The 9,807-nt window shown below is 40.4% G+C and overlaps 1 protein-coding gene across 2 annotated transcripts in view; it reads right to left on the reverse strand.

The window, feature by feature from the left end:
* FTO (fat mass and obesity associated) overlaps positions 1-9,807 on the reverse strand; it is a 406,389-nt gene that overhangs the window by 295,071 nt on the left and 101,511 nt on the right. For both annotated transcript variants that reach the window (XM_012652666.1, XM_012652665.1), the window contains exon 2: positions 7,370-7,447. In XM_012652666.1, the coding sequence (XP_012508120.1) occupies positions 7,370-7,447 (78 nt within the window). The remainder of the gene's footprint in view (positions 1-7,369; positions 7,448-9,807) is intronic.

A 9,807-nucleotide genomic window follows, 5' to 3' on the forward strand; every position in this document is an offset into this window, starting at 1 on the left:
AGATTTTTCTTTAAAGAGAACAGCAAGTAACTTTGGAGAAGAATTCAACATTAAATAATTTAATATTAACTCATTCTGCCAAACAAATAAGTTCACTTTCCATTTTGGACAGGTACATGTAGAACATCAGATATCACACAATAATTTAGAACAGCTGGTGGCAGATTTTTCAAATATGTCAGTAGAATTTTTTTTTCATTTAATCCCATTAAAGTTTTTCCAGGGAATGTACAGTCATGAAATTATATTAGAAGTTGTCTGGTCGCATACAATATTTCTTGAGATCTGCAAATGATTCTGTGGCATAAATGACAATTATACAGTTTAATAAGTATTTGGAAAGGTATAAAGTGCCAACATGCCATGCCCTTATCAATGGTAGAAAGATGTAGAATGCTAGGCTCTCCAGAGATTAGGCTTGATTTTCTGCCTATTTTAAACCACTATATAAAAATCCTACCTTCCTTTTTTTTCTTTTTTAAAGAAATGAGGTCTTGTTCCGTTACCCAGGCTGGAGTGCAGTGGCACAATCAGAGCTTACTGCAACCTCACACTCCTGGGCTCAAGTGATCTTCTTGTCTTAGCCTCCTGAGAAGCTAAAGCTACAGGTGTGCACCACCATGCCTGGCTAATTTTTCTTATTTTTTCTAGAGTCAGGGTCTCACCACTTTGCCCAGGCTGGTCTCAAACTCCTGGCTTCCAGCCATGCTCTCACCTCAGCATTCCAAAGTGCTGGGATTACAGGCATGAGTCACTGCACTTGGCCAAAATTCTACCTTTTCCTCTCAAATCAAGAGATGCTTTTGAAAGGATTTCATCATACAGAGAAGCCAGATACGGTTTTAAATGAAGAAGATACCAGTTTACAGGAGGCTCATTTAAATGAAGCTCAATGGAACTCAACCTTCGGTAGTGTGAAATAACATTAAGAATCTTCAAGTCACTTGGGAAATGCTCTTCACTTAAAAGTGTTGGAATACTCTGATTTCAGGGGAGTATATTTCTAATCTGGCTGTTAATAGATGTTCCTGGTAACACTCTTTCTTTATTTTGCACTCAGCAATTTGTACCCTATCACTCATAATATTTTCTATATAATTTTTGTTGTAAAATGCTTGCAACTTGGCAGCCATAACATGACTAATGGGCTAGACACTAATTTGGCCCAGCCTCCATCTGCATGATGTTAAGCAGTGCCCCAGAGGAGGTACACTTCTGAAGTCACTGCTTAGGCCCTGTTATAGCTATCACGAGACTTATGATAACATGTGCTTTGCTACAAAGTGACAGAAAGATGTTGGTTCATTCATTCATTCAATAGTTCATTTTATTTTGTTTGTTTATTTGACACTGATTGAATACTTGCTATGTACCAGGCACTGCATAAAGTGCCATAAATACAATAATTAAAAGAAGATGGGTTCTATTTGATAGCATCTCATAGTTTAACAATAAAAAGAAATGGAAACCAACAGTTAGAGAAAGACTCATTGCAATAGAAGTGTGGATATACTGCTATGGGAGCAGGAAATAACTGGGAAGGAAAATCTGGGAAATCCTCATTAATTGAATATATATTAATACCTATCGAGCACATACTACTTGCAAAGTACTAGGTGCTGGGAATACAGAAGAGAGCAAATGTCTACATGCTCTCGGGAGTTCCTATTCTGGTAAGGAGAGCCAGACAATAAACAAATGAATAAGTAAAATACATAGTATTTTAGATGATAATAAGTGCAATGGAGAACAATTAAGCCAAGAAAATAGAATGGGGAGTGCTGGGGTGAGCGTTGCTGTTTCACACAGGGTGGTCAGCAAAGACCTCTCTGATAAGGCGACATCAGAGCAGGAGAATGCAAGGACGTAAGCCCTTCAGATAACCGGGGGAAAGAGAGTTCCAGGCCAAGAGAACACTCAGTGCCAATGGCCTTGGGGCAGGAGAGTGTTTGGTTTATTCCAGGAACAGTGAGAATGCCAGAGTGGGAAGAGGGCTGTGAGGGGGTGAGGAGTGGGGAGAAGCAGGAAATGAGGTGAGGGAAGCCGTCAGGAGCCAGAGCATGCAGCGCTTTGTTGGCGAATGAAAGGTACTAGCCTTTTACTCGGAACAAGATGGGAAGCTATTCAAGAGCTTATGAGCAAGAAAGTGTAAGGGGTTGATTTATGCTTTAAAAAGATCACCCCAGATGCTGTGTTAAAATGAACTAGACCGGGGGAAGGAGGAGAAGAAGCTAGGAGGCTGTCGCAACAGAGAACATGGTAGCTTCGGCCATGGTGTGAGTGACAGAGGTGTGAGCAGTGGTCAGATTTTTAATATTAATATATTTTAGAACAAGCAGGATTTCCTGATAGTTTCACACAATATGTAGTATTTAAGTAAGGTCTTTAAAGGTGGGTAGATGTTCACCAGACAGAAAAGGGGATGAGGGTACAAGTAGGCACCAGGGCAGTGAGGCTGAAAAGACAGAACAGAGCCAGCGGGGAGCAAGGAACTCTGCATGACAGGGGTTGAAGGTTGGACGCCGTGCTAGGCGATGAGCAGAAATTAGACCTGAGAGGTGGTCTGGGGTCATAGAGTCAATGGCCTTATAGGATAAATATGCTGAGAAGTTTGAACTTTACCTTTGAGGCAAGAGAGACTCAGCAAAATTTATAAAACAAGGAGGTACAAGTCAGACGTATTTATGTGAAAACAGTTCCGATGGGGAGGACGTAAGGGACACCAATCAGGAGAATGTTAAAACTGTGGAGGTGGAAGGTGCTAAATCTGGGCCTGAACTACACAGTCAAGGCAGTGTCAGTGGGCTTGGGAAAGAAAAGACAATTAGAGGGTTTCTGAAGAGGTAAAACTGCCAGGGCCCCATTCTGAATGAGGGATGGAAGCAACGGGTAGAAGTTGAGGACAGCAAGGTTCCTAATTTGAAGAACGGGACAAGTGGATGCCATCAGAGAAGAGAATGCATGGGAGGAGCCTTGAAAAAGGGAGCCTTACTAAAATGTAAGTCACATCCTGTCACACGTGTGCTCTAAACCCTCTCACGCTTCCTCCTCTCACTCAGAGTCACAGCCAACGTCCTCACGACAGACTGCAAGTTCCTGTATAACCCGGCCTGCTGCTCTCTGATTGCATCTCCCCTGCTCCCCCCAGCTCTTTCACTCTGCTCCAGATACGTTACCCTCGGGTGCTTTTCTTTTTAAACATACCTCAGAGGCTTTGCTGTTCTCAGAACATTCTTCCCACAAGTATCTACATGGCTTGCTCCTACACCACCAGCCCCACAAGCAATAAGCTCAAAAAAGGCAGGAATCTTTTGTCTGTCTTCATAACTTCATCTTGAATGCCTAAAACATTACCTAGCATAGAGTGGGAGAGCTAAATACATTTGTCTGAGTAAGTAACTAATTAACGTGAGTCATGTTGAGTTAGATGGACCTGTAGGACTTTCAGGTAGAGCTGCTCAGTAGGCAGCGGGAATTGGAGCACTGAAGGTCACGTGGGAGAGCAGGGATGCAGACAGAGGTTTGGGATCATTGGCATAAAAGCACAGCAATCTCAGAAGGATTAAGAGAGACAAGGTAAAAGGGAAGTAGAATAGTTCTTGAGAGTACAAACCCAAAAGCCAGGCAGCCTGGGCTCAAACTGTGGTCCCAACACTTCCTGCTTATAAATCTTGAACAAATTTTTAAACCTCTCTGTGCCTCAGTTTCCTCATCTCTAAAATGAGATTTTAGGTCAGGCGCAGTGGCTCACGCCTATAATCCCAGCACTTTGGGAGGCTGAGGCGGGAGGATTGCTTGAGGCCAGGAGCTCAAGACCAGCCTGAGCAACACAGCAAGACCTCATCTCTACAAAAAAGTAATTAACTTAGCTGGGTGTGATGGCGCACGCTTGTAGTCCCAGCTACTCAGGAGGCTGAGGCATGAGGATCGCTTGAGCCCAAGAGTTGAAGGCTGCAGTGAGCTATAATGATGCCACTGCACTCTAGCAGGGCGAAAGAGCAAGACTCTGTTTCCCAAGTAATTAATTAATTAATTAATTAAATGAGGTTTTAATAACAACTGCCCTAGCTGATTGGTAAGATTTAAATGAGTTAATACATGTAATGTACTTAGAATGGCACCAGAACAACCTGGCACGTGGAAAGCACACGATAAATGAAAGCAAGGGGGAATACTGGGGAGACAAGCATTTTCTCTAGACAAGAAGGGCAGCATTCGTGTATCTGGAAGCCAGAGTGTGTTTCCTGACTATGTAATTCCTCATTTCCTTATGCACCATGGTGATCCAACAGAAGTTCTCCCTGCTTTTCTGCTTTGACCTTTTTGTTGTTTTGTTTTGTTTCTTTGCTCTATGATCTTATCAGAACAAACGGCGAAACTTCTCCGAAGATGCTTTGAATTGGTATGCGGGGAGGTGTGCAACGCAGCAGAAAGAGCACAGGCCTTCAGAGTCAGCCAAATATGGGCGTGAATTCAAGCCTTGCCACTCAGATAAGTAACTTAGTTTCTCCTGGTTTCTTTCTCTTTTCTTTTCTTTTTTTAAGACAAGGGGTTTTGCCATGTTACCCAGACGGGATTTGAATTCCTGGGCTCAAGCAATCCTCCCAAGTAGCTGGGACTACAGGTATGCCCAGCTCCTCTCCTGATTGTTAAAACAGGAACGATAATACCCACCTCAAGCCCGAAGAAAAGAATAGTTGCTGGATACATATTTTTGGAATGAATGAATTAGGCTGTTGTGATGATTAAACACGACGGCATTCATAAAACATTTAGCACCATCCCTGGCACATGGTCAGGGTCAAACATGGAACCTGCCAGTTGTTTTGATGACTGGCAGCTGGACTGGCATTCCTATGGTGAGGGCCCACTTAAGGGACCCAATGTCAGGTCTGGACTTTCTATTTATCCATGTCATTAAAAAGTATTTTCAGTTCATCTTTTAAGAGAATAGGTTTACTTTCACTAAGGTTTTATTGAAGCACTAAAGCCTTATTATAAGGTGCACTTAGAGTGATTAGATATTGGTATCGGGTTTGCTGTAGGTCTTGGAGAGATAAAAGAGAGCCTTGATAGTTGCTGTTTGCATTTGGGTTTCCTTTTATTCCTCGGTGTATGGCTGGTTCACAGCACAGTGGGCTGATAACCTTTTGCATTTCATTCTTCATGTACCACTTTTACAATACAAAAGCTGAAATGGCTCACCAGTTGCTTTATAACAATGCGCATACTAGAAGGCTTATATCTATGAAAACATTAGGAAGCATTTCAGAACTATTTACATTTTGAAAGTTTACCTGGTTTAAGAGTACTTTTAAAAATTATTTTTTCCCCTGATTGCAAAAGAATACATGTTCATTGCAGATAATTTGGAAAACTAGAAAAGCTCAAAGAAGAATACCTTATCACTATGGGATACATTTCTGTATATATCCTTCAAATCTTTCTAGATGCTATCTCCCTGGAAAAGTATATGTGTATGTAAAAAAAAAATTCAAATCATACTAAACTCATTATTATATAACTGGCTTTTAAAATTAACTAATGCATGCATTCATTCATTCAAGTAAACTAATTAAGCACTTGCTAGGTACAAGCACTGTACAAAGGAGAGAGGATGAGGGAAATAAGCAAAACAAACAAACAAAAAAAAAACGCCATTACAATCGAGTGAGATTAGTGCTAATAAAGGCACAGATAAAGTACAAGGGAGGGAGCAAAGACAATCCTCTGGGCTGTAGAGGTGTCAGGGAAGCTCTCTATAGGGGATGACATGTGCACTATTACTAACAGGTAACACAGAAGTTCACCAAGGAAAGAAGAGACAGGTAAGGAGAAGGAGGAAGGTCAGCAGAGGATGTAGCAAGAAGGTCCCAAACATGAAACTGCAAGCTAGCTTGAGGGACTGCAAAAACCCAGCGTGGATGCAAAGGTGGAAGAGTGGGCAGATGAGGATGCAATGCAGGAGCCGGGCAATGAACAGCCACTGAAGCAGAGGGTTCACAAGACAGATTTGTGTCTTGGTTCGAAAATACTACAGCTTTGAGGATTAAGGGGGACAAAGAGCAAAAGTAGAGAGACCCATAAGAGGACCGATGAGGTGAAAGTTTAGTGAAGACCTAATGAGAATGGAGATGAGAGACAACCTCCTAGAAAGGATGATGAACTGGATGTCAAGAGACCTGGATTCTAAATGAGCAAACTCCTCCTTTCCTCTCTTCCTTCCTTGATTACTGAGGGTCTGCTATAACAAGCAAATGCTAGAGATAGAAGACTATATGACCCAATTCCTACACCGCAAGAGCCTACATTCTAGTAAAAGACATCAGGTCACGATGTATTATTTTGTTTGCCCAGCATGCCTACCCCTCCTTCTTTAGAAACAGGACTCTAACTTTCCTTTTGGGGTAACCATCCCTCTCTGACTCACACAGTCCATGCAGTTTGAATGGGAATTCTCCCACTCCAACCCTGCTCCAAGAATGGATGCATGAACCAGCCCAGGCAAACAGGAGCATCCAACTCTCCTGAGCGCAATGACTGGTCCAGGGTCAGGCATATGACTCTAACCAAGCCGAGATTGCTCACTTGGAGAATCTGATGGAAGCAGGGGAAAAGAACTCACGACTCTCTTCTAAGATCTCAGATGCTAAAGACCACATAAGTCTTAGGTTGTCAGAGTCCTCCTATGCTATCAGGTGAGAGCATATTCAGCATGAAGTCACATAGAAGAAAACCAAGCCAAGAAACAGAGGAACGACAGCGATCAGATGACATCTTTTGAGAACTTGGATTCAGCTATGTACCTCGACTTCTAAGGTGAGTCAATAAATACCCCTCTCTTTTTTTGGCCACAGAAATTTTGATTTGGGTTTTTGTCACTTGTAATTGAAAGACTGCTGACTAATTCAGGGAGAGAGACACAGAATCCCATAATCGCAATACAATGCGATAGATGGTATAGAGTTACTTACAAGGAACAAGTACCACAGAGGAGAGTGCAGCTAATTTGACTTATAGTAGGGTAAGTTGGAGATCCAAAGGAGGTGATATTTAACTGAACTCTTGAAGAATTAGCCATTTAGCAACAGGATAAGGAGCAAAAGGATATTCTATACAGAAGAAACAATATGAGCAGAGGCAAGGAAATGGGAGAGTATAGTCCACTATACTAAAGCACAGATTTCACAGCAGAAAGCAGATTGTGAAGAAACTTATATGCTCTGTAGGCAATGAGGAGTCACTGGGCCATCAAATCAGACCTTTTTCACCTCTCATTTAACCTCTCTAGACCATAGTTTCCTCACAGGTAAAATAAAGTAGATCACAACGCATCACTAAAATTGATAAAAATATTAAAATACCTTACCTGCTGATAGAACTCATCATCTTTGGGGGTCAGATAAGGAAGCCAAGTATCTTCGAGCTCTTCAAGAAGCCTCAGTTTCTGTGTGAAAATAATAATTATAAATGATTGAATATAAAATGATGCAAAATATAAGATAAGCTCTTATTGTTCCAATAAGAGAATACCAAAAACAATTTAGCCATCTTGAATGTATAAACTTTTAGAGACAGAAATTAGTCAAATGCCAATTATAAAATGTATTAATTGAATTACACACATTTTACATTATACATTGTATGAAGCATTAATTTAGAAATAATGATTTTATTCACTCTCACATTTCATTGAGACAATCTGACTCACTCTTCACGTGTGTCTTTGATAACAGGGTCTTCTTCACTAGAGTCATGTTTTGAACCATCCAATGCAGTTTTCCAGAGCAAACCTTACTGTCTTCATAATCTGCTTGAGACACAGTAGTCTGTAAATCCTTCTATGGCAATATCACTAGAAATACCAAACCAAGCCACAAGTACCATTTGCATAAAGTCAGGATATTTGGAATATTTATTCATCCTGTAAACATTTATTTGAGATTATATCCACTTAAAGTATTGCTTTTTAAAAGTCAGCTTTCACCTCTATGGTAATTACTAGATCTGTGTTAAGCATCTTTGCTTCTTTTCCAATTTTATGAAGAAGGCTTTTTAGCATTCACAGCTAGCACTGTCTAAGGCTGTTGGAGGAGACTATGTCTTCCCCAAACAGTATTGTGCTATGCAAAGTAATTGAGAGAGGACCCCATATTATAAGGAATTAAATACATAGAAGGCCCCTCTCCCCTTCCGAGGGATATTTTCAAAGAATACCTGCTCTTATACTCAAGCACATATGGATTTTGTATGTGTACATGGCATACAAATGGCAAAAATGCGTGTACGCATTTACAGACACACATACACAAAGACCCGTACATACTACAGAAATTATTTGCAAGGAAAAAAAAAACAAAAATGGCAGAAACAATTGATTTGGAAATAAAACTGCAATAAAATGCTTCGTCAGGGCTATTGTCAGCCAATAAGGCACCTAGAAAATGGTGCACCTTGCTCTGGGCCGATGCAGTCCCACTGGATAGAATATCACTTGGTAAACACAAACTGCATTTCAGCCTCTACCTGCTCCAATAGCAACTGTCTTTATACAGTGCACAACCTGTTCAACCAGACAACCTGCTCAATTCATGTAGCCCTGGATATTTTCCTCACCAATCCCAGGAAAGCAGCCTTCTCTCACAAGCTTATCACAATCCGTATAGCCCAGAGAAAACATCCTTTTTGGGTAGAACTCAAATTCTTTCTGGACCCTTTATATCACTATCTAAAGTGAATAAAGAGGAGAAGAATAGAAATATAGCACCCAGTCAACTTACGAGACACAAAATGGTAAATCCTCCTCTTAGGCATAATTCTAGTCTGTTTATTTAATCAAAGCCTCTGTTTTGACTATAGGTATTTTCTCATCTATAATGAAAAGATTGACTTACTGATAAAACTCTGAAGAGTTTTCCTTTACTAAGGACTTATAATACTAACATAATACTAACCATTGAGGATAACTGACAAACAAGTTTGGATAATTCACTGATTGGTTAAGTGGTTTATCTGTCTTCAGTATTAGCCATTATTCGGGGCATAAAAAGAACCAACGATATTTCCATGCATACACTCACACATATGTGCACTCTATCACTAATTGAATCAAAATCTGTATCTCGATTTTTAGTTCAAACTCGGGAAAGCCTGCATTTTCCTATGAATCTTTTACCAATTCTTAGTCCTTTCTATAGACACAAGTGCCAGAATATTTATAAATGCAAAAAAGATAGAAGCCTTGAATAATTCAAATGCACATGATATCGCAATCCTTGAAATGGCTCCACCTCACAAATACCACTTTGAGATTTCTTCATGAAATTCCATCAATAAAGTTAATCTGTGTGTAAAGAGTAGCTCAAAGATACAGATTCCCAAAAGCGATGATATACTCCACCTAAATCAGATTCGACAGCAATAGACCTATCTGTCCCATAGGTCAATGAGCGCCAGTGGAGGCCTAAAACTCTGCTCACAATTAATACTTCGGATAAATTCTTGTAAAAACAATGACTTCTCAGTTCAGTTGAGACCCAGAGTATCAGACAGGGATAAAACACTGTAACTTGAAAGGCTGGATCAAAAGGATAAAAGTCTGTAAGAATGCTCTTACTACGGAGCAAGCAGGATATAAATGATTGTCTTCCACTAAGGATTTTAATACTGTGAGCATCATTATATCTCTACAACAGCAGAAAATGGGGGCCAGAAATGACCCCCATACAGATAAAAATCTGCTCTGTACATCAATATTCACTACTTGCAATTTTACCAATTAACTGACAGACCAATTATCAATAACAA

Source organism: Propithecus coquereli, unplaced genomic scaffold, assembly GCF_000956105.1.
Source record: "Propithecus coquereli isolate 6110/MARCELLA unplaced genomic scaffold, Pcoq_1.0 Scaffold395, whole genome shotgun sequence".
Taxonomy (NCBI): domain Eukaryota; kingdom Metazoa; phylum Chordata; class Mammalia; order Primates; family Indriidae; genus Propithecus; species Propithecus coquereli.